A 25400-nucleotide genomic window follows, 5' to 3' on the forward strand; every position below is an offset into this window, starting at 1 on the left:
AGTCCCAAGGAAAATGGGATGGGAATGGGACAAGTTGGGCTAGCTCCCTGGCCTGATGGAGCTTCCATCCAGCAGGGGTAGGGGCCTGCAGCTGACTGTTGGAAGGGTGCAGCCAGGCCCCTGGCAGCTGTTCCGTTTGAAAATTCAGCTTGCAGCTGGCTGCCCCGAGGCAGAGAACCAAGCCCAGGTCATGAGGAGCGCTCTGCCTGCGTGGCTGAAGTGGTAGCTCTCCAGGCCACGTGCTCCTGGTGTGGACGCAGCTTATACCAACATAACTTTGCTGGCACAGCTTACTCCAAGGAACATGCTGCCACCAGCGCAGCTCTGCTGGGCAAGCTCTGGCTCTGCTATGGCCTTGTGCTGGCACAGCTCTGTCCGTCACAACTCCCACCTGGGCTGGGCAGAGCTCTGCTAGCTGACACTCCTGGAGCTTGCAGCTCCATAACCTGCCACTTCCTACTGGTGCCACCACCCCCTCTTCTGTCTTAATCAGGCCCTGACATTGGTGGGTTGTGGCCACATTCTACCTGGGGCAGGATGGGGTTGTAGACAGCCCCGCCCCCCTCCCTTCTGCACTGGGGCGCTGTCAAATTCTCAGTGCCAGGATTATCTTGTGGCTCAAACCATCTTGTATCCCCACCGCTGTCAGGGTCCCCCAACCACCTGCTTGTAACCATGGCACTAGCTACCAAGGAGAAGAAACCCTGGCAAAGTCTGTACTTCTAGCTACTGGTGTAACTGGAGCTGGGGCTAAGGAAGAGTAGCCAGTGCTGTGGGCCAGCTCTCCAGGGGCTCACCCATGAGTGGGACCAGCTGCTCCCATCCAGCATGCTAGCCGGCTCACAGCAGGCCTGGGAGGAGCGCAGGGTGACAACAGATGTAACTTAGGCAAAGGGAACTCCTGCCCCACCAGATACCAGGTTAGGGGTCTGCACAGGGGTCCCAGCTAGAGGCCAGAAAGGCTTGTGCTAACCTGCTGAGTGACAATGGGAGCCTGGCTTAGACTGCTGCAAGTCCACAGCCGTCTGGGACACAGATCATGCTGCCCCTCAACCAGTGGCCCCCACATAGGATCACAGAGACAGAGGTAGAACCCAGCCCCTCCTGCCCACCTAGGCCAGACCCCTACTGTGTGGGTTAAAGGAGAATCTGCCTTAGCTCAGCGCTATAGGGGCCTCTGGTGCACACGCCACTCTGATTCCAGCCAGGGACATAGGGGTGTAGGCTGCCCCCCCCGCCCCCGCTTCTCCCTTGCTCCCACCCCAGACAGCTCATTCCAACAGGCCCTGAGTTCAAGGGGTTGTGGGGCAGAAGGCTCAGGGACTTCTCCCCTCCTGCACAGCAGTGCAAGCATCAGATGCTCTGGGGAGCAGCAGTCCCTCCTATTGCTCCTTTAACTCATCAGACACATACACTGCTCCCCCACCTCTAAGACGCCTCAGCCCATCCCTGGTGCCTGCAGCCGGGACTCTGAGCCATGAGGCGATGAAGCCCAGCAGGTGGCTTGAGCCTTGTGGCCTCTTCTAGGGTTGCCAGGCATCCAGTATTTGACTGGAATAGCCAGTCAAAAATGGACCTTGCTGACGCTGGTCAGCACTGCTGCTCAGGCTGTTTGTTAGAAGTCCAGTCGGTGGCATAGCGGGGCTAAGGCAGGACCGCTGCAGCCCCTACATGCAGGGGTGGCCAGGGAAGCTCTGTCCTCTGTGCCTGCCCTGAGGGCTGGCTCCGCAGCTCCCATTGGCCGGGAACCATGGCCAATGGGAGCTGTGTGGGCGGTGCCTGCGCATGGAGCCTCCTAGCCACCCTTGCGCCTAGGTGCCGCAGGGACATACTGGCCGCTTCTGGGAGCCGCTTGAGGTAAACGCCAGCCGGCGCCTGCACCCTGAACCCCATCCTGGATCCCAGCCCTGAGCCCCCTCCCAGAGCCTGCACCTCAACCCCTTCCTGCACCCAAACTCCCCCCCAGAGCCCACCCCTCCTTCACTCTGAACCCCTCGGCCAAGCCCAGTGCCCCCTCCTGCACCTCCTCATCCTCCCCCCTGCCCTGAGCCCTCACCTGCCGGAGTCTGGTGAAAATGTGTGTGTCGGGGGCGGGGGGGGAATGGAGTGAGTAGGGAGGCAGGGCCTCGGGGCAGGGAGGGTGGGGCAAGAGCCTTCGGTTTTTCTGCAAGCAGAAAGTTGGTGACACAAGCCTCTTCGCCCCATGTAGCGTCTTCACCCCCCCCCCCGGTAGGGCAGGTCCCGGGCTGGCAGCGACCTGAGCAGAAGTAAGTGGGCACCGCTTGTCGCTGGGCACACGCCAAAGCAAAGTATCAGGGCTGGGCTGGCTCTGCAGGGGCAGGGGCAGGCCCCAGCACTAGGCATTAAGTTACCGCCCCCCCCACCCCCCCAGCACTGGCCTGTTGCCCCCTTGGCTCAGCTGCCCTGCCCCAGCCACACAAGGCTGGTGCTGTGGGGCCAGGTGCAGCTAGGGCTCCCCCTGCTGCCCATCACCAGATACTGCAGCTAGCGCCATGGGAGGTTCCCCCCCCCCCACCCCCCCAGCCACTCCTCACCAAAGCAATTCAGGGCATGGTACAAACAACTCCTGGGTGGACGCACTGCACAGAAAGGCTGCCGCCCTGCCCCCCATATGCAGCAATAAGAGTAAACTGTCCCCCACCCAGTACACCTGGGCCAACAGCAGCCTAAGGGGCTCAGCAGGGCTCCTATGTCACTGCACGATCCCAGCCCTCTGGGTGCAGGTCACGCCACCGCCCAGCCACGCCGCAGACGACAGGCTGCGGGGGGGTGCGCGGTGGGGGCTGTGCATACACATGCTCTGTCTTGCAGCACCTCTGTGGTAGGGCGCCCCCTGAGTCCCGGTTTGGCCAGGACAGTCCCTTCTTTAAGCCCTGTCCTGCCTTGCTTGGCAAATCTGGGCATTTGTCCCAGCCAACTGCTCACCAGGCCGCAAAAGCAAACTGGACAAATGCCATGTTGCCAAAAAAAGTAGGGTGCCCCCCCCCCCGCAATGGGCAACAGAGGACCATGGCGAGGGGGGGAGGGCAAGCAGTAACACTGGCCCTGCACCAGAGGGTGGGCTAGGGCCAGGCCAGCTGTGCATGGGCAGGCAGCAGGGGGTCTTGAGCTGGCCCCATGCAGGTACGGGGGAGAGGGGTGTCAATGGGGGCTTTGGGCCAGTCCTGTGTGGGTGGCAGTGAGGCTTGGGCTGGCTGCATGCATGGGCAGCAAGGCCTCATGCCAGCCTCACATGTGGGGAGAGAATGGGGGTGTCTCAGGCTAGCAGACCCTTGCTGGCAGAAGACAGGATGGGCAGGCTCATGTGTGTGTGTGAGGGGGAAGCAGGGGGCTGCAGGTTGGCCCCCATGTGGTGTCCTGTTTTCCCTTTGGGAAAATAACAGCTCCCTTCTCCGTTGGAGCATTGCTGGTGAACAGGAGCCTGCCAAGACCTTGTGAGAGCGAATGGGTGGTGGTGAGGAGAGATTCATCCTGCCCCCTTCTCATGCTGCTCAATCCCTACGCGGCCCAGCATATACAACCCCAGATAATGTTTTCACCCCTCAGCCATAAGGCCAGGTGAGCAGCTAGGCATGAAAGGAGACAGTGGCCCATGGCTGAGTGGGAAAAGGGATGGGAGTGAATACCTGGCTGGCCATGGGCCCAGCAGTGCAGCATGCTGTACTCATTTGTTCCCTTACACCAGCAATGCATCCAGGGCTGCACTCCTGCCAAAGCCCCAGCCATCTGTGCCTGGAGCTGCAGCGAGACCCAGGTTACTGCTCACTCCAAGAGCAGGATGTTGGGCCCATTTGCACCATCTGTTCATTCCACATAGAAGATTGTGTATTTCCCCCCAACTACGGCTGCGAGAGGCCTCCTCTCTCTCGACCCACTTCCACCCCCTGAAGCTGGAATGGCCTCAGCCAAATCTACTAGAGGGCAGCAGGTACCTCTACACCAGCTTACTAACAGGTCAGCGCATAGGAAGAGCTAGTGGCGTTCTTGCCCATTTTACCAAATACCAGCTCAAGCCCCTCCCCAGAAACCTAGGAAACTAAATGCCTTTCCTGGGCATCTTTAATAGGCAATACTTCCCCACTCACAAGCATGGAGTCTGAGTATGAAGTATTCAAGGAAAAGGGGATATAGAATCAACTCAGGAACAGTAACAACATGTGTGTGTATGTATAAAATAAATCACTCATCCCCATGGTATCTTTGGCAGAAGATCAGCTCAGTTCCCAAAGGGCTGGTGGGAGCAGGGCCGGCTCCAGGCACCAGCGCAGCAAGCAGGTACTTGGGGTGATCATTGGAAAGAGGCAGCACAGCCGGCTCTTCAGCGACAATTCAGTGGTGGGTCCCTCAGTCCTTCTCGAAGGGAAGGACCTGCTGCCGAATTGCCACCAAAGAATGAACCAGCTGCGGTAGAGCTGCCACCAAAGTGCCGCCAGTCGCGGCTTTTCCCCCCACCCTGCTGCTTGGGGCGGCAAAAACGCTGGAGCCAGCCCTGCATGTGATACCTGATAAGAAAACACTCCTTTTAAATAATTTCTGTCCTCTTCTCCTTCTTCACTTACACCCTCTCGTTGGTTGGTTGTCACAGTCACCTGCTCCTTCTGCTGCTGCACTCTACTCATCATCGATTATCCCAGTCCAGAGCTCAACAGGCCCATCTCCAACTCCTAGGGGAAATACTAGGCAGTCTGGCCCTGAGTCTTCATCATTTAACTCAGCTGTGATTCTTCAGTATAGTAGGGACAAAACTTGCCCTTTTCGTGTCTGTCCATATTTCACTATCCAACCACGCCAGACAGAGGATATGGTTAGGGTGACCCCTCATCCAGGGCACATTTGGTGCAGTTCTTTTGCCTCCTGTCACCCCACAAGGATAACACCATTTCTTTATCCTTTCACCCAAAAAACAAACCAATTTTCACCACCACCACCACCACAATTTCACATAACAAAAATGCAAATAAGGTCTGGTTAATTGTCTCTTCTCCCTGACTACCAGTAGATGGCAGCAGAGAGCTGTTTCCCCTACAGAGCTCTGGCCTTCTCAAGCAGCTCTGGGCCACTTTCCGCTGCTGGCCAATAAATGGTAGCAGCAAGCGCCCTCCACTCTAAACTCCAGGCTACAGGTCTCACACCACATGCAAAAAACAAACAAAAAACAACACCTACATGAAAAATGTTAAGGCTGTAAACCCAGGTACCCACCATTTAGGGAAGGCCAGATTTACAGTTGCCCCCTTAATCCAGACTCCACGTGCATCCATCCTGTCCACTAAAGCAGCAGTTCTGAACCGGGGTCAGAGGCTCAAAGGGAGCCTCAGTGCCATGGAGCTACCCCTGGAACAGCAGCTGTCTCCACCCTGGGTAGCACTGAGGATGGAGACAGTTTCCCTGGCCTTCATCCCAGTGCCACAGTGCCAGCCTGTGGCCAGGAGGAATCACTGCAGAGGATGGAATTCCTAACAGCCTTTGATGGGTGCATAGGAGAGAATGTGGTTGGAAGCGGAACAAGCTCTTTGGGGGCGATGTAAAAGAAAAGGCCATACAGAGATCTGCATTTTCTTGCTTCCTCCTCTTTAAATGTACAGGATTTTCAGGCTCCTTTCAGAAACTCTTCCCTGCACCCCCAGTAGGTGCCTCACTGAGAAAGCCTGTTCTGAGAATGGCATTCTCTGGGCGGAACACACATGGCAGTGGGAACCCTCCAAACAGGCACATGAAGCTCAGCTTTTAAAGCCAGACCTCCTCTCACCTTCTCCCGTAGCTCAGTATAGTACAAAGGGCCATAACCAGGAGTAATGGTGTCGAATTACGAAGGGGAGGCCTTTTGCTTATGATATTAAGGAAAACTTCCCAAGAGGTGGAATGGCTTCCCAAGGAAGGGAAGCCCTATCGTTTGGGACATTTAAAACTAGACTTGTCAAACAGTCATAAAGGTACAGCTGGAAATGTGCCTACATCAGTGGGGAGAGGAGTTGGGTTACTCCTGGAATTTCTATCACAATTTTTCAATGAAGCCTAATGGAAAATGGTTTTCAGTTTAGTAAGAAAATCTAAGCTAAGGAAAATATCCATCAAAATGTAGAAATGTTAAAGAAAACTTCAAGCCAGAGCAGCTCAGTCGGATTCCAGATCCACTGATAGGAATAAAGGAGCTTGAGGAAGAAGGGATTCATGCTTCTTTATAAATCTCCCTGCATGAGCTGGACTTAACATGGTCCCCTCTTATTCCAAAATGAATAGTTCTGATGCTCAAGTGGGCTTCAACAGGGTGTCTCTATGGAGACAATGTCATGGGAGAAAAGGCCATTCAGGATTCTGAACCAAACTTTCTCAAGTGATATTATGGGACTCCTGGACGTCTATCACAACTCAATCAGTGTGTGAAAAAAACAAGACGTGTTTTAGCAGCAATTTCCCAATTTATTAAAACTGATTGATTTTTGCAAGTATGTCTAAGCTAATCCCGTCACATAAAGTAATCATAATCAATAGGCATACCTTTGGCATGCCTAGGCAGACAAGAAACTGTGAGATCAACTAGAAAATAAGGTAATATTTACCTGAACTACATTTACAGAAAATCAGTACAACACACAGCCATGTTCTTCCACTGACTTCTGATTACTAAAATCTTCCCACCTCCCCAAAATATTAAACACATCTCCAATACAAACACAGGTTTATAATAATTAATATAAAGTCAGTATAATATAGAATATTCCCAGCAAAAAAAATAGTCAACAATCTTCAAACACTGTCTTGGTGTTTTTTGTTTTTGTTATTTTTAGTTTTATTTTTGTAGACAGGTTTAAAGCATGTTGAAAAATAAATATATATGAAAGCATACACACAGCACTCTTAACTATGCAGAAATTCTAAAAAAGGCAGAAATTCAAAACACAATATAGAATCTAAAAATAAAAAGAACCATTAAGTATGGCTTTCTTAAGAGTTGCACATGTCACAGAATGAGCTAAAATAAGATTATCTTTCATAATATTGCAAAAAATTCCAGTTTTTGCATTTTCTTGGAGTTTTTTTTTCTTTTTTTAAAGGATGATGTGCAAAATTGGAAGCATTAAGGTGGATCTTTTTCACAGAGGTGCCTATTCAAAGACGGCAGTGTTCTGACCCAATGCTCTACTGCAAATTGAGAGTCAAAATATATAACTATCAGGAATAAGAGTTTGACACATAACCCAAAGTAATAAATTCCCAAACATACATATATATAAAAAGTCAACTGAATGCGATTTTCACTTTGGAGTTGCAGAACATTTAAAGGCATAATTCAAGATACAAAACACAAAATGGGACCTAATGCTAAAGTAGGTTTCCTTTTGATAAGAAAATATTCCTTTGATAGTCCAAACACTATTTGTTTTTAAAAAGAACCAGTCACTTCGAAAACCTTCATGAGACATGTCCCCCTTCTCATCTCCCTGAAAAATCATTCTGTATCTTTGTGAGGTGTTATGGTGACCTTAAACTTTAATATATAAAGAAGCAATACTCAAATATATATAAATTAGGATTTTTTTTAAAAAAGACTTTTTGAAAGAAACAAAAAGTTGACAGGAAGGAGAAGTCAAGAATCTAAGTTTCCTGTATTGTTCAAGAAAGCTTTTAATGCAGTATTATACAAGGTCTAACCTACTGCATCATTTAGCATTCTCTAGGTATTTATTCCGAGCTGCATAGATAGTGTGTATAAAACTGAAGAAATGCATTCAATCATTGAACTGCAGGAGAAATTAGCAAAGCCGCATTTGAGATGCTCTTTTTAGTCCTGGCCCCATTTTATATATATATAAAAAGATGAGAATAAGAAAGATTCAGGGTCAGTGATTACACATTACATAGACATTTTAAAAAAAAATTACCTACATTTCCACTGAGATCAAATGTCTTAATTTTTCATTTTTAATGGAGTTCTTTTCTGAAACTAAATCCGCATTTTATTTTTTTAAAGAAAATGAAATTTAAAAAGGGAACCTCAGTAAAACACACACATTCCTGAAGGGAAATATAAGAGCGGATGCTAAAGATTATTTGAGCTAGTGTTGGATAGAACAACATTTAAGCAGAATTTCTTTACACAGAACAGCAAAGATAGAAATTTGTATAGGCAGCAAATTACACAAGTATCTGGACACAGAAAAATGTGAGCAATGGTTGGCAAACTCTAACCTGGTGACCCAAATTTAGAAAGTCAAACACTTGCACACAGTTGTGCATTTGCTTATGTCTTTGTGGGATGGAGCCTGGGGATGGACCTGGACATTGCTGGTCTCTTTTCATGCTTGATTTCCTGTTTTCAAATTTGATTTCTTTTAATTTTTACATAGATTATCCCTGCAGTTAAACACAGTGCAGCTTCAGATTTCAGTTTATAACACAGAAGTGAAGTAACTGGTAAAGTTGTATAGAGAGCCTCCCTTTCCATTTGATAGAAAGTATCACTGTTTTAAAACTCACTGTCTTTCAAAAAGAAAATCCCATGTCTCTCCCCTATAGGGTGTGAAAGTTTAAAAAGAAATTCCTGACAGGTTTTTAATTTCCAAATCTGCACACCTCCATCAAAAACAAAGCACTTAAAAGTATACATCACATATTAGAATGATTTATTTGGTATATATATTTATTTAGTGTAAATTAGTAATATAGACGCATGTGCTATATTATAATTTTAACATAACAACAAGTTAGCTTTTTGTGGGGGTTATTTGTTTTTTCTGAATCCTCAGTTTGAAGAGCACAGAAGTGGCACAAGTAGAAAACATTTATGAAAGCCATTTGGCTTATTGTCCACCATTTAAAAAAAAAGGAAAAGAAAAAGGCAATATAAAATATTTCCAAATAAAACACGAAATAAAGCTAAGCACCCCAAAATATTAATACAAAATCAAGTTTGCCCAAAAGGGTGGCAGGGACAAGGGAAAAGGTCAACTCAGGATCAATACCTTTTGTTTCTCCCTAAAACATACTAGCTGAAGACAGTGAATTTGTATAGTGGAGACAGGGTGGGCAGAAAGTGGAATGTAGAAACTGAAGGTTTGTGATTTTGGGTTTTTTTTTTTTTCCTTTCTCCATTTTTAAATAGATTTAGTATATAAAAAGCCAAGCTACAGGTATCTTTAAAGTACTGTATGTATTTGTCTACATGTAACAAGTGACTGCTGGAAGTTTAGGGAAAAAATATTTACAGAATAAATGGCAATAAATCCATAGCCTGCATATCTGCTAGGTGAAAGCAGTCAAGTTCATGAAACAATGGCCTGGTTTTATGATCGGCACAGGGTGGACACAACCGCTGATTTCTTTTTCACTTAGAAAAAGGGATATAAAGGTCCAATGTTAAAATATTGTTTTTTTTTTAAACATAGTTATAGAGCTTTACAACAAGCTAAAATGCAAGAACAGGTTTTTACAGTTTCATAAAAGTGGTTTTATATGACTCTCCCCCACTATTCCTTAAGTATATAAAGAATCTGGTTGCCAATTTTTGTCAGGTAACTTTCTCAATCCTAAATATTAGCAGCAGTGTAGACAAGTGATCACAGAGCTTTGCTTCGAGCTAACAGTAGATTTAAGAACATGGATTGGCTTAGAAAAACATTTTTCCAAATTACTGACAAGTACCAAACTTGAACAGCAAGAATTCTGGTGCTTATGCACAATGTGAAAGTATAGACCACTGTGAGTGGAGTCCCAAAATTTGGGGAGGAGGAAAACATGCAAAGGAAAATTGGTGATTTTTTTTTTTGTCAAGAAACTGAAGATAATTGCAGAGAAAGGAATAAAATACATAACAATGGTGACATAACTCTTCAAATAGAGCAATGCCTAATGGTCCAGGTGGGTAGATTCTTGCATTATCACACTTCACTGGGAAGAGATTCCTGGCACCAAATTGTTGAAAAACCTAAAGATTTGATTACCGGGATTTTGTACAGTAAAATCTGCTTTTATTTTACTCCCTGGGTAGAACCACACTTTCCAATTTTTTAAATGAAACTGCAAGGACTTATATGGTTTTCCCACAAGAAATTGCCTTTCCTACAGCTGGGGGGAAAATAGCACCTTTTAATCATTTGACTTCCTAGATTTAAGTGGTTGCCTCTTGGCCTTGTTTGTTGCAGGTTTCAAGATCACCATGTTCATACAGGTTATATAAAAGTCTGCTCCATAGCAAGAAAACAGTGAGGTCTTCAGCTTTTTGGGTTTTTTTTAAGCACCAAAAGCATACAGGTGAAAGGTACAGCAGAAGCTTTTATTATGAATAGGACACTTTCATTGAGTTTTTTATTTAAACATTGTCATAGAAAGGCAGCAGCGGCCAATATGAACTGAACTATTTGGAACACACCCATGTAAACTCTACTTACTGTATAAGAAAGAAGAAACGCTCTAGTGGAGAAATCTGGTTCTCTAAAAGAAAAGGTTTACTTACCTGAAACCAACCTGGCTGAAACAAAGGAAATTTTACTTAGTCAATTAAACATCCGGACTACACCTACAAATCAAGTAGGAATGTTTTAGCTTGGCAAGGATGAATAATAATATAACTTGGGAGAAATCCTGACTTCAGAACCAAGATTTCTCCCTTAGTTTCTTGAGTTTAATCACAATTTGTAATTCATTTTGCTAAATGACTTATATTTACTAAAATTTGCACATAAATATGAAAAAGGCAGTTAGTTGACACCTGAGGGAGAAAGGTGACAACTTTCATGTAAACCAAGCAACTGAATATTAAACTATATGCGTCTTTTATAGCAAAAGAAATCTTATGGAAACACCAACACTTATTTCACATAACGTAACTAAAAAAGATTGGAAAACTGGATTCTGTTAAGATGCCAGTGGGCCCAAGTAACTTCATGATCTTTAACCTGATGGACTATTTGGGAGTTAAGACCCCATGTTATGAAATGGGCTCTTAAGGCTGCAGCCTGAATTGCTGTTTGATCTAACAGGCTCCATAAAAAAAAAAAAAGAAAGAAAAAGACATAAATTAAAAAAATTAAATATTTAAATTAATTCTTTGTGAAAGGCTTGGGTTATATGGAGAAGCCCTCAAACACACAGGTCAGTTTATTTACATGATACTAGTCTGTAAGTAAGTCCACTGCTGCTGTGAATTTAGAACAAACAAAACTTAGAAAAAAAATCGTTTAGGACTCAAAACCTCCCTGGTATTTAATTCAGGGTGGGGAAGGTTTATAAAAGGAACATGCTTTACACTGTCTCCTAGTCTCTCCCCCTCACAGTGCTCACATCTTCGGAAAATCTAAGTCACTTGCATGCAATCAGATTTGCTCCCACAGAGAGGCAAAGACAGACAATCATATTTTTCCATGGGGGAAAAGGGGAAGGGGTGTAACTGATGCCACTAAAAGTGACACTTACTAATACAGTATCTGAATGGTACAGATAAAGGACTTGTTTGTTTAAAAAAAACACAAACAACTCTTTTGCACACATGAACAACAACAAGGCTACTTAGTTTTTCCCAGCACACTCTGTCTTCCCTCCCTCCCCCTACAAACAAAACCCTCCCCGTTTCCCTAAGAAATCCAAGTAAAATCCTTGTCATTCTCTCCAGAGTTCTCTTGCTCCTGTGGAGAGTCGACATCTTCTTTGTCATCTTCTAGTATCACATCATCTTGTGAAATTCCTACATCATCTTTCCATTTTATATCATCATCATCACCCATCTCTTCATCTCCCTCCACCTTCATGTCATCTGGATCCTCCATGTACTGGCCTTCACCAGGATACATTTCATCTGGAGATCCTTCTCCTCCATTCTGATCTAAGTGGCCTGTTATGCCTCGACCAGAGCAATCAGCACAAACTCCATGGCGGCGGGAACCATGCTTAATTCCCACACTGGCTGCAGACATGAACACTCTGTTGCACACTTTGCAAACATATTTTTTATCTTTGCTGTGGACCTAGGGAAGGAAAAAATAGAAAAAAAATTAAGGCAGGGAAGATGAAACAGAGAATTGCAAATGTGGTACATGAAAGAAGAGATGCTTTCTATTTTGCTGTCAAGGGAAAAAAAATAGCGTAGCCCGTAACTGTCACTGGCTGGTATTTGGAACAGAAATGATGGGTCCCAGGTATGACTTTTACCCACTATATTTCTACCAGTATTAGTAGGAAGATATTTTACAATGCAATGGAAAATCTTTTTGCAGAAACACCCCTGACTATGAAACCAGTAATTTCAGCCTAAGCCTCCTTGCTTCTATTGGCCTATATTTACCACAGGGCACTAAAGTGCATACATTCCCAAAATTCCTACTACATTTTGAAAGTGTCGTACTATCTTAAAATAGCTGTCACCAGATGCTAGTTAAAAGCTACCAAGAAATGTCTCAAAGATACAACAACAAGAACTTCAGTGTTTGCTATTGGTCAGACAAAGGAACCGTCTACTTTAGGAACATTTTCACTGGTATAACCAGGTAAGTGTAGCTACACTGTGCAAACTGCTAATGGAGCTGCACTGCACTGAAGTAAAGTGAGGTTTACTTTGGCAATTAACCAGATTAAGTTGTGCCTTTGCAAGCCCTGTCTTGGACTGGTGCAGTGCATCTGTGGGAGAGATGTATCCTGCTTTAGTTGCATTGACACAGTTACATTGATTAAGTTTTTCAAAAACGTTCCCCATGAAGACAGGCTCAAACGTGGTAATTTATCAACAGGTGTCAGGATACTGTAATGCATCAATTTAGCAGTCTGTATTCCATCATTATCACTATCACCACAGGCTAAAGAATAAAAACTTAGCCAATGTATCCACCTAAAAAACCAAACCAAAACAAAAAAACAAACCACCTTCTAATGCACATCAGCTTCAAAATTCATGTCTATTTTGATAGCTGAAGAAGGTTTGTCACAAAAGTTTCTGCTTCTTGAAAGAGTCACACAGCATTGTGTGTCTGAATATGGCATTATGCACAGCTATTACCGTTACAGAGTACGAGCAGCGGTGGAAAAGTCATCTGCAGAATTTATTCAGAGGGAGAACATTGTTCTAACTGACCCAAACTTCACAGTATAATAACCAGAACTAAACACTTGAAGAGTTTGTGTGTTTAAACACAGCTCCGTCCAAAGTACGCTAATACGTGTAATCTCTGCCTTAGTGCATTTTCACTTTAGGTAAAGCAAGGGAGCCTATTTACTCACTAAGCTCATTTGCTACGCTCCACTCCTAAAGAAAAGAACATATCAGTGGGGTCAGGGTTACCGAACTCTACTTCAATGGAGTCACAGCAAAAATAATATGGCACACGCAAACACACTTTTAAAGGTTTTTTCTGTTAAGATGTTACAGTGCCAAGAGGTCTCTGGGAACCGCATTCAAATCGACTGTGACTGTCTTTTCTTTGAATTGATGGGCCTACCGTGTCCACCAGAGAAAACCTGTTTTCTGTTTGAGGGCTTTAAGGCAATTGAAACTATGCTGGCTATGCTACAAAGTTATCATAGTAAGGAACGGACAAAAAGACCAAAATTAACAGCTAGACTTTGACCTGATAATCTGAGTTTAGACCAAATGCTTCCTCACATTCAAGTAAGGTGGTGAGTTGGCTTTTCCACACAAAAAGGAGATACGGGGACAGATGTTAAAGCAGCCCAACTTTCATCAGGCATAACTTGATCCAAAGTTTCTGCATGACTAAATCTGAAATTAATCTGAAACCAGTCAGGAAATGTGCCGCATAGAAAATGTCATTGAGAGAGAAAAAAATAAACAAGTCGAGATATAGCTGTGCAATAAGGCACTTTGAACAGGAGATGGCAGTCTTGTAGCTGAGGCACTGCTCTGGGATACAGATTTGGGTTGTATTCCCAAATCTGCAGCCGACTGCCTGGGTGAGCTCAGACAATTTACTTCATCCATGTGCCTAAATTATCCATCTGCCAAATGAGGATACTACCTATTTCCTTTCTCCCACCCTTCATCTGCTCTGTTTGCTTCAACTGTAAGCTCTTTGGGGAAGGGAGACAGCCTCTCATTACATATTTGTGCAACAGCTAAAACAGCATGGCCCCAGTTCTGGTTAGGGACCCAGGCAAGATAACAACAACTATAAATAATTACTAAAAACAGACAGCTGGAAATCAATTAATTTTAGGTAAAAGTAAGAATTCTTGTAGCACAAATCAAGTGTGCATAACAGACTTTTTTCTTCTTTTGGTGCTTTCTAAATGAACTGTCTGTAATCAGTACAGCTGGTACAACGGCTAAATGCACGCAAGAGGGGGTGAACTGCCCACACTCTTGCTGTCTTCAGGAGATGATGCTAGCTGTGCTGGCAGGATTGAGAACTGTGACTAGGTCCGAATCCCCAAATATATGTAATTTCCTGTCTCAACTCAAAGAAAAGGGGTTTCCTGAATAATTCTCATCCACTATAATGCAGCTGACCACCACCACCAAGGCATTTGAGCAGACAGAAACTGTGGGAACATAATGCCAGACTCAACAAAAAATTCTCTCGAAACCTTATATCTAAGAGCAACACTTCCTCACAGTGAAGGACTCCACTCCAGCAGCACTAAGCTCTCTGATGATTTCTGTTTCTCAAAGTTCAAGGCAGCTGGGAGTATCAAGAACACAATACTTCTAGTCTCAGAGTTAGGTTGTTTGAACAGACTGTAGTCATTCTGTTTAGCAACACTTACGGATTATGTTAGGTGTCCCGACTTGGGAAGGGGCATGAGAGGAGCAATGGAGCAATTAAAGCAGGACCAATTTCTCACTGCAAACATGCTGCTAGGGGTAAAGAAGTGGGCAGCCTCTCTGGCCCTGTGATGGGCCCTCATAAAGCTGCCAAGAGATATAGCTCATGGGCGGGGAGTGCAGGCTCAGAAAGCACCTTGCTGGTCCAATTTGTGTGTGTCGCCCCTCGCAACACACAGCTCAGTTGTGAGAACAGGCGCGTTGGCCACATGAAAGCAGTCAATATTCACCTCCATCACAGGCAGCGTGTAGCTTTCTGGTCATTGATGGAATAGACAATGGGAACAAGGGGAAGGGAGAGAAAAAACCAAGAGAGCAAAAACTAATAAAAATGGACAGGAAAAAGGAGGAATGGGAGTAACAAGAGGAATATAAAACAGAAACAGACAGAAAAGAAGAGCAAAGTGAGCAAACAGAAAGGTTAGAAGCACACTAACTCAATCAGAAGATAGCATGGAGACACAGGGAGGAACTGCCCATATACTGTGTGTGCTCTTGACATAGTTGCATATAAGATACAGCTACTGAAAGGGGGACACAGTGGCCCAAAAACTTGTAGCAAGGACAAGCATAATCACACCTTGGGAAGTTGAGACCCCTTGAGAAAAAGTTGGCTGAGGACCATGGACCACTTTTAATTGTCTGCTAGCAGTTCTCATGGTGCTGGCTCCACTTCCTTGCTCCCAAAGGCATTTTGGCTCATCAGCGTAAAAAACTGTTTTTACTCAGAAAGGCTGCCAGTTAAGCACATTATTAACTGAGTCACAGAAGATCTACATTTCCTGGATCTGATCACCAAACCAGTTGTTCTATGGCAATTCCTATGTTCCTAAAGGTATCTGGAGAGAGAAGAAACTGACCAACTTCACCCATTCAACATACTGCTAAAGAAAAGTTAGGGCTTGTCTACACTTACTGGGAGTTCGATGACCACTGATCACTTTCCCATCGACATCGCATAGTGTGGACCCCGCAGTAAGTAGATCTAAGTTAGTCATCTTCAGCTACGAAGTTGCGTAACTTAGATTGATCTCTCCCCATAACGTAGACAAGACGTTAGTCATGCTTCTGCTTTGATCAACATTGAGTTCACCAAAGCCGGTGCATTCTTACTCCTATCGAATCACACGTTATTCCATGCTCTGAAATATTTTTCAAGATGGGTTCTTGAAAACTATTTGAAATACTACTGTATTTAGTACCATATGTATATGAAGCAAACTTTTTTTTTTTAAAGTTGGATAGTAAACTCATGCTAAAGAAGGGATCTTAAAAGCCATTTAAAATAATCTATGCTGCATCCACGTATGCCAGTCTGTGTTACTGAAAAGATTTTCAGGAATTAAAACATCAACACCGTCTCAGGAGAGGGCAAAATAGGTAGATGAGGTGAGGGCCTCGAGGCCAAGAGAGCATGAGTCAGAAGTGTCACAATATGCACCAAAAATGAACCATAACTTCAAACAGAAAACTGACCAGCAGCCCAAACTTTTAAATGATTCTTCTTCTTGTCCCCCCCCCCTCCTTTTCTACATGAGATAGTCCAACTGGAATACTCAAAGTGACTCACCCTAATGGATTTTGCCATCAAAACGTACTATTTCCATTCCCCCAGTTAACTCAAAAGATGTACTTTCTAAAACAAAGGCAGATATGCTGTTTGTCTTCACTATTTGAAATTGACCACTTTCCTGATAGACAGACCTTGTATTTGATAAATGATATCGGAGGAAGGGATAGCTCAGTGGTTTGAGCACTGGCCTGCTAAACCCAGGATTGTGAGTTCAATCCTTGAGGGGGCCACTTAGGGATCTCAGGTAAAAATCAGTACTTGGTCCTGCTAGTGAAGGCAGGGGGCTGGATTTGATGACTTTCAAGGTCCCTTCCAATTCTATGAGATAGGTATATCTCCATATATTATAATAAGGATATTCACCAATATTTCAAAGGGGAATAACTGCCCTGGCTGCAACTACACCAAATCCTAGTGTGAAAAAGAAATCCCCCCCCCCCCCCGAACTAAAAAGATCCAGGGAACCAGCTGGTATGACAAGGTGTCTACAATGGCAAAAGTAACAACAGACCTTGAAATCTTTGTGTCTGCAGGGGACAGAGCCGACTGCTTCGATGTACCTACTGAACCCCAGAAGACTAACGCCTAATGGAAAAAATAAAGGGACATCTCAGGGAGCAGTTGGTCCCAAGGCCAGATGGCTGGGCACTCATCTGAATGGACACATACTCATGGAAGGAAGTAAAAAATGGCAGGGTTTTTGATACCATAGCAACTGATAACATAAGCCCCTTGATCATTCTGGTTTAAGTGGTATGGGCTAACTGCCACCCTGTATATAAACACCACCCTTTGGCAAGCTAAGACAGGACACTGGCATCTGCTGTAGACAGACAACTGCCTACCAGCTGACTACATATAATTCTTCCCAGAAAAAGGAACTGAATATTGTTTCAGAATGCACGTGTGAACCAAACAAGCTGCATTCACAATGTAATTTCTACACTAAAAACGTCAGTTTATATTTTTAAAAAGCTCTAGCTTTTACAAGGAGTTGGGTGCTCAGCAACAAGGGAAACTGTTATTTTTCATTCACAAAGCCACTAGATTTAAGTAATTTCTGGTCACTATGGACACTGCAGGGGTCAGAAAATTTTAGCAAACACGGGCACAACCCAAAGGGAAAAACAACAAAACAAAAACCCCAACAGCAAACAACAGCAGATCAATACTTTTTGCTGAAGCCGTTTAAAAATATGATTATAGGACTTCACATTTTCCTTTCAAGGTGGACATCCATTTTTGGATACACAATGTGCATTGCAACCTCAAGGAAAGCGAGTGATGATGTAATGTTAACTGATACCACATTATCCACTGGTTACTTTTGCTATTACATCTAAGCCCTCCAAAATAAATGGTCATTTAAAAATAAAATAAATGAACCTTATTTACAGTATATATTTCTCAGTACACGTGTGTAAATCAAATAGAAGAAAGGAAATATCAAAGAGATATTTGCCATCGGAGTCATTTGTGTGTTTTTCAGAAGCACAGCTGCTGATTTAACTCCTCTTTAGATAGAAATCACACTGGTAAAACTATCTTTTTACAGACAGTATTTTAGAGAGACAATATCTGATTTAAAACCATATTTTAAAAAATTAATCTCCTAACCTATGTTAACATTGCACACATTACTAAAACTAGAATCTGTGCTGTTCACACAGTTTGTATTTCTCTCAACCTGGACAATGAAAATATATCTGTCATTTCTGTTTCTAGTTAATTTCACTTTCAGCTTCTTATGCTCTAATACAGGGGTAGGCAACCTATGGCAGGCATGTGGAAGGCAGTATGTGAGCGGATTTTCAGTGGCATTCACACTGCCCGGGGTCCTGGCCATCAATCTGGGGGGCTCTGCATTTTAATTTAATTTTAAATGAAGCTTCTTAAACATTTTAAAAACCTTATTTACTTTACATACAACAATAGTTTAGTTATATATTATAGACTTATAGAAAGAGACCTTCTAAAAACATTAAAATGTATTACTGTATTTTGCGTGTAAATGTATTACACGCAAAACTTTAAATAAGAGTGAATAAATGAAGAGCTGGCACAGGACTTCTGAAAGGTTGCTGACTCCTGCTCTAATACAATGGAAAAGTAGCTGAGAACCAAGAAATGCAGGGAAAATCTTATTTGTTTAAAAACTTGCTCTGGATTTTAAAAAGATACAGCACAGAAACATTTCTATAGACCTGAGGTTATGTAAAAGCTTTTTTTTTTTTTTTTTAAACATTTTTAAAACAAAAAATTGGGCTAAACATAAGCTAACCCAGGCCCTTTAAACCTTGCACATTGATTGAGGAACTGAAAGAAGCAAAAGCTTTGGTGGTTTAAACACATATCCTTTTCTCTATGTCAACTTTTTACTCTGAGATGTATGTCTGGAAGTTATTTTTATAACAGGTGCAGTCTGCATTTGATGCACATCAACATTCATCTCCACAGTTCTACCTGAAAACTGGCACTAAGAAGCACAAACGTCTCAAATACCAGGAAAATAATGTTGTAAAACAAATAAGCACAAGGCACAAGATCCCATGGGTTTCCCTACCCACATTCAATTCACACAACCCACAACACCTCCATGTAAGTGAAGATCAAGATACTGATTGAACTAGCAGCCTGTGGAAAGGGATGCTGTGCTAACTGGAAAAAAAAAATCTGATGAACATAAAACTATCCATTTTCTTGAGTCTTATACATGATCCTCCCCTGTAGGGCTCCCACTTTTGTGAAAATATTCAGTCAGTGGGTTCTTCTATGGAGATTTTTCTCAGTATACCTGATGGGTCCATATTGTGATATCCAAAAAGCAAAGTGCACCTACTTATTGCCTCTTCATAGAAGGAACAATGGTCTGAACACAGAACCAATCATGATGTTTAATTTATTTTAATTGTGATTTTCACTGTCCAGTTCGGGGCACCACACCTTAGGGAAGATATGGATAAACTGGAGAGACTTCAGAGCAGAGCAACAAAGATGATAAAAGGTTTAGAAAACCTGACCTATGATGAAAGGTTAGAAAAACTGGACATGTTTAGTCATGAGAAAAGAAGACTGAGAGGGAACCTGATAAGCTTCAAGTATGTTAAGGGTTGTTCTAAAGAGGACAGTGATCCACTGTTTTCCATATCCACTGAAGGTATGACAAGAAGTAAACCGTTTAATCTGTAGTAAGGGAGATTTAGGTTAGATATTAGGATAAACTTCCTAACTATAAATGTAGTTAAATTATGGACTAGGCTTCCAAGGGAAGTTGTGGAATCCCCTTCATTGGAGGTTTTTAAGAACAGGTTGGACAGACACCTGGCGGGGATGGTCTAAGTTTACTTGGTCCTGCCTCAGGCTGGAGGCTGGACTTGATCTCTCGAGGTACCTTGCAGCCCAACATTTCTATGATTGTTAATCCAACCTTTAACTGATTTATAACTAAACTGATAAATTCTTTGGAATAACTTTGATAACATAAGTAGTAATGTATTTTTATTCCAATGTGACACTTTTTCAGGACTTTATTCCTTGCCCTACAAATCTGCACACTCAGTTGGTACTTTCAAAACAAGCCATAACTGAATTCCGAGGGACAAGGCTCAACTGCACATGAAGAAAAGTTATAGATCTCACAGAGATGTCTGATACACCTCTCCATGCATATACTAAAATCATTTTAACTCCATTTCAGTACACCGTGATAGTGACCTGAATGGTCCTTCCTTATAGCAAAAATGGCAATCTAGGATGGATTTGTACAAAACTACCTCAATTTCACTTCTGAAAGACAATGTAGTTTGCTTCCTGTGCAAGAGAAAATAAAAATATGCTACATTTAACCTGTTTAAAACTATCCATTACAACAGGAAAAAAACTTTGCAGGACATTTCAGGATATTCAAATGTGTAATATTTAATTCAAACTATCATTTTAAATCACCTTTTCAAAACTTGGTGACGGGAGAGAGGACTCTTTTGTGGATGTCTGCTGTTTGAATTATAACCAGTACAACATAAATCAGTCTAAATTTATCTTTAATCTTTTGTGATACCTTAATTTACATGTACTTCACATGGAATCTACATCATCTAAAAGGAAAAGCTGTCTCCAGCTCCTAGCTGTCAAAACCCATTAAGGTAAGGGTCTTTCTTAGCCTGGAAGATTTTAGTCAGGCTTATAGCCCACAATCAAGAACTGTTGTTTCTGAAGACAATATATTCCATTGAATTCTCTAGTAGTTCTATCTATTTGCAAATTAAAAATTAAAAAGGTGATAAAAGGTAAAAACAAACAAGTTATTGAACAGGCTCTAATAATTTTTTTCAGTGATTTATCAGCCCAGCGCTCTTTCCCCCTTTCTCTCCCACAGCGTTACAAACCAGTTGATATATGAGAAAGTATTACTATGAAGCCGCTACCATCCCTAAAATTAAAGCTGAAACTGGTGTTTGTGCTACAGACCTGATTTAAGGGGGAGAGGGACAGTGCTGGTCTTGGCTGTTGAACTATTGTGCTAGAAGTTGACATAAAATTTGTTCTTTTTAAAACTAAAACTGTTGCAAGGGTTTGTTGTTGTTGTTGGAGAAAAATGTGAGTTAGTTTTAGATTCCTTTGTGTCAAATTCTAGCCCAAACATTCTGCTTAAAAACAAAGTAAAATATAAACTTGGCAAGTGTTAGATTCTAGCACTTCTAGTTTGTGTGTACTGAATTTATTATAAGAAATAGAAATTGCCAGGATATTAAGGTTTTGAAAAAGTAGCTAGTGAGTATGAACAACAGTATTTGCTACAATGATATCTAATTTCACTATCACCAGATAGTACAAATGACATGAAGTCCCATCCCACAATATCCCCCCACACCATCAAGGTGAAGGCCTGTCAAGTGGAAGTCTATAGAAATGATGCTAACAAATGCATGGAAGGGAAAATACTACCACCTAAGAAGGAAATTTGACAAAAAAAACGCACAGTGTCGTGTGTTTATAACCACACTGCAGTTGAGACAAGCTAGCAAGTTACAACAGCACACATTGATCTTCTAGCACAGGGATCGGCAACCTTTGGCACGCGGCTTGCCAGGGCCGGTCCAGTTTGTCTACCTGCTGCGTCTGCAGGTTCAGCTGATCGCAGCTCCCACTGGCTGTGGTTCGCTGCTCCAGGCCAATGGGGGCTGTGGGAAGTGGTGCAGGCCACGGCTTCCCGCAGCCCCCATTGGCCTGGAGCAGCGAACCGCTGCTAGTGGGAGGCGCAATTGGCCGAACCTATGGACGTGGCAGGTAAACAAACTGGCCTGGCCCACCAGGGTGCTTCCCCAGTGAGCTGCATGTCAATGGTTGCTGATCCCTGTTCTAGCAGCTCTCTGAACAGAAAGCAATCTTTAATGAAATTATGTATTAAACGATAATTAAGCACAACAGGATAGCAGTAGTCCTGGAACAGAATTTCCTTGCTTTTACTGGGTGGTGTATTACTTCAAAAAAATTTGTTCCTAATTATTCAGACTTTAGGCCAATGATCTTAAAGATAACATTGCCTCCTGTGACTTGAAGCACCAAAGCCTAATAGGTCCTCCACAGCAGTCTATATGTTGCACTGAAAAGTAGTTTAGTGCACTAGGAAGTGAGGTTTGAGATTCCAGCTCAGACCCTCACCTTGGGGCCAGGAGCACTAAACAGGCCACTTCAAATTGTTCTTCAGCAACTCCTCTGGCTGAGTTGGAGGACCCGTTGTTGAATAACTCCAGAGGAACAATAAGCAAGAAACTAGGACTTTCAAAGGTGGAGAAAACCAGAGAGAGATCTTCTGCATTCCATAAAAGACTCAGAAGAGTACCAGGGGAAAAACAGAACACAAATTTAAGTCAGGTGAAATTCCTTTTCTCCTTAGTCACAACAAACCATCTTTCTGTTTTCCAACTACTTCAAATGCTCCTACTTACCAAGGTGTGCCGTTTCATGTGCTCCCTGCGTGTGAATTTTTTCCCACAGATTTCACAAGGATAGGGTCTTTCTCCTGTATGGGATCGCATGTGTCTCTTCAGGATACACTGATGCATGGCTGAGAAACTGCAGTATGGGCACTTGAATTTTTTTCTGATGACTGTGAATTCATTTACTGAAAAAGAGCAACCCAAGAAAGCAGGTTACAACTTAAAACATTTCAAACAACCCATTTTCTTGCTTAATTTTCATTAATGTTTTTGCTGTCAGACCACATTCCCACTGTGCTCTGCATAAGGAAAACATTTAACAACTTCAATTATGTTACACTGTCTTTCTAATATGTCTGCCTTATTAAGCGGCAGATTTTAACTAGGGTACTTATACTGTGTCAACACAGCTGGGAACTTCAAGTATCTTCCCCAGAGAAACTTGTTGATAAGACAGTACACCAGGCTGTCAAATATTTAGTAACAGCAAAAGAATGACCCAATTTCCTTAATGTCTGTTAAAGTACAAAACAAAAGGGGATTATAATCTGGTATAATGCTAAATTATTTTCAGGAATTAGTTGGCCAACAGAAAGATATGTGAAATTCAAGCATAGTTCTAGTTAGTGACAATGCTCTGATGTACTGAAAGAGCTACATGCAGAATCAGGTCAGAAATAACTAGCTGTGAAGAGAGGATCACAAATGTGACCTGTTGATAGCAGTATATAGAATTTCTCTTTAAACTCCTAAATAAAACAAATGAGTGAAATGCAGTTTATAATAAACTAGGTACCACAGCAGAATTTCCATTGATGTTCAAAGATTGAGGGGCATCTTGAACAAATACAGAGTTCACCATGCAAGCATTTAACAGTAACCATCTTTAAAGTGGTATTACTATAGCTGCAAGTATAGAGAATCACAGAAAGCAGATACAAAATGCTGAATTAAAGCACAGTTCTTGAGTGTTCACAGTCCAAATTGTATAATCTTTGCTACATTAATTTTCTTATCACATTCTTCTGAATGATTTGGAAGAAAAAGCATTTTTATAAGTTATTCCTGTGCTGCCAATATTTCTCCTTTTGCCATCCTTTTAGAAGTGAAGTGCACTCAAACTGGACTCCAGGGATACATACAGTATTGACAGCCTAAGGGTCTAATTTGCCAGCAGAATGCACACAGAAGCTGCATTGATGTTTTGCCCTCCCAATAAAAATGAAAGTGGAACGTCAAAAACAAAGCAGGGAAAACAGAAGATCTGATATTCCTTAATGGAACCCACCCATTATACATTTGGAGGTCTTCGTTCTTGTGTCTGTAGTGTTTGATATCTTCCCACTAGTAATTCTCTTAGTTACCATTACTATATGTTAAATATTACCCACTTCAATGATCATCTTTGCCCCAATGAGCATCTTTTACTGCTAGTAAGGACCTGGATTCTTAATCTTAAGGATACTGGTTTGCATTCAATAAAAGTAATTTCTAGTTGACTTCTTAAACCTTGGTGGGCTTAAATATGCTATTGTTCTAGGTAGCACTGTGTTTTCAAATGAAGCGCTGCATGTAGGAGAGTGAAGGAAACAAGAGAAGTCTAGTGTCTATTACGGTCTTATGTCATTGAAGGTACTGAGTTAAATTTTAAGCTGCTAACTCAAATATTACATCCTCCAAAGATCCCACTAGCTAAGTCAACACTGAGAGCTCTCAGCATTTTACAGACTCACGCCCTTCAAGTGCAATTGTACTCTGAACAATGAACTATTTTAAAATGCCTTTTTTTTTTTTTTAACTCATCGGCTTACTCTGGTGACCAGTTTTTAAGATTTACTTTTATTTGCATTGCAGAGCAAATGCAACGAGAGGGGGGAACTAGGTTTGATTCCTCATGCAAACACAGTGAAGACAATCCCGTGAAACTCCATTGATTAGTATGGGGTTGCACAAGTGTAACTGAAGGCTTAATTTGAAGATTGTGGAATTGCACAGGAACACATGGGAACAATTTTGGCAGAATTTTTATTACTGGAACTGATACACAAGAAGGATAGAATTTAACTTGACTGTCTCATTGTTAAATTTCTAGGGCTAGTAATTGGAGAACCAGTCTTCTTAGCTGTAAAGTGTGAAATTCAAAGTAAACATCAATTAAACAAACATGGAACCACGTGGGTTGTTCCTCCCCCCGCCCCCAGCCAACAGAGAGACTTTTTAGACTAGAACCATACTCACATGCAGATGGTTACTTGTAGTCTATGTAACTTATTTCTAAGCATACAAGTGGAAAATCCTTCACTTTTTTTGGTCCACATTTAACTATTTAAGTGCTGTGCCCTTGATGACAGAGGAAGAATCATATATCCAGCAGAACAGCAGCAGTTGTGCTATTCAACATAAAAAGATATGTCTTGATGTTCCATTAATTTCAATGGAATAATTGAAGAGTAATGCAATTTTCTCCTCTTTCTCTTTTTAAAAGCATACACAATAAGATTATAACTGGGCCATTTGTTGTATCCTTGTAACTAAATCTGATATGTTATGGTGTCCTATACATTTAAATGTTACTCATTGGTTACATTCTTATCTCTAGGCCTGAAGGTTGTGGATTCAAATAAAACCCAAAGATGGAGGCATCTCCCAGTGTTGCAATACACTGTAGGATTAGAGAAGGAAGCACTATTAGAAACATTATCCCTTAGGGGATCATCCAACAACCCTTTCTAACTTTTGTTAAGCACCCAGGTAGAAGTTAGAACGCACAACACTTTAAATAAAAGCGTAGGAAATGAACATATTTCATCAGATGCCAAAAGCTAAGCAAGGTCACATTTATCCAATATGTGAACAGGAGACTAAGCAAAATACTGAGTTCTGTAAATTTTGGTGATTCAAAACATTGAAAATTTTTTGAAATTAAATGAAAAAATTGGCTTTTTTTGACAAAAGGGATTTGGATGAAAAATTTTGTCCCACTCTAGTACTAACTGATGGAGAAACAATCTTCTCTGGGCCAGTACTGAAAAAAAAAATGCCCCAGAATTGTGCTAGGGGAGCTGGGCTACCACATGCCATTTTCCAGATAATGCACAAA

The 25400-nt window shown here is 42.4% G+C and overlaps 1 protein-coding gene across 1 annotated transcript in view; it reads right to left on the bottom strand.

The window, feature by feature from the left end:
- Window positions 1–6420: 6420 nt before the first annotated feature.
- ZBTB46 (zinc finger and BTB domain containing 46) overlaps window positions 6421–25400 on the bottom strand; it is a 101723-nt gene continuing 82743 nt past the window's right edge. Inside the window, exons 5-6 of the mRNA XM_032766485.2 lie at window positions 22310–22485; window positions 6421–11981 (exon numbers count right to left, since the gene is read on the bottom strand). Coding sequence (XP_032622376.1) covers window positions 11592–11981; window positions 22310–22485 — 566 coding nt within the window. The 3' untranslated portion in view covers window positions 6421–11591. The remainder of the gene's footprint in view (window positions 11982–22309; window positions 22486–25400) is intronic.

This window comes from Chelonoidis abingdonii, chromosome 14 (genome assembly GCF_003597395.2).
Source record: "Chelonoidis abingdonii isolate Lonesome George chromosome 14, CheloAbing_2.0, whole genome shotgun sequence".
Taxonomy (NCBI): domain Eukaryota; kingdom Metazoa; phylum Chordata; order Testudines; family Testudinidae; genus Chelonoidis; species Chelonoidis abingdonii.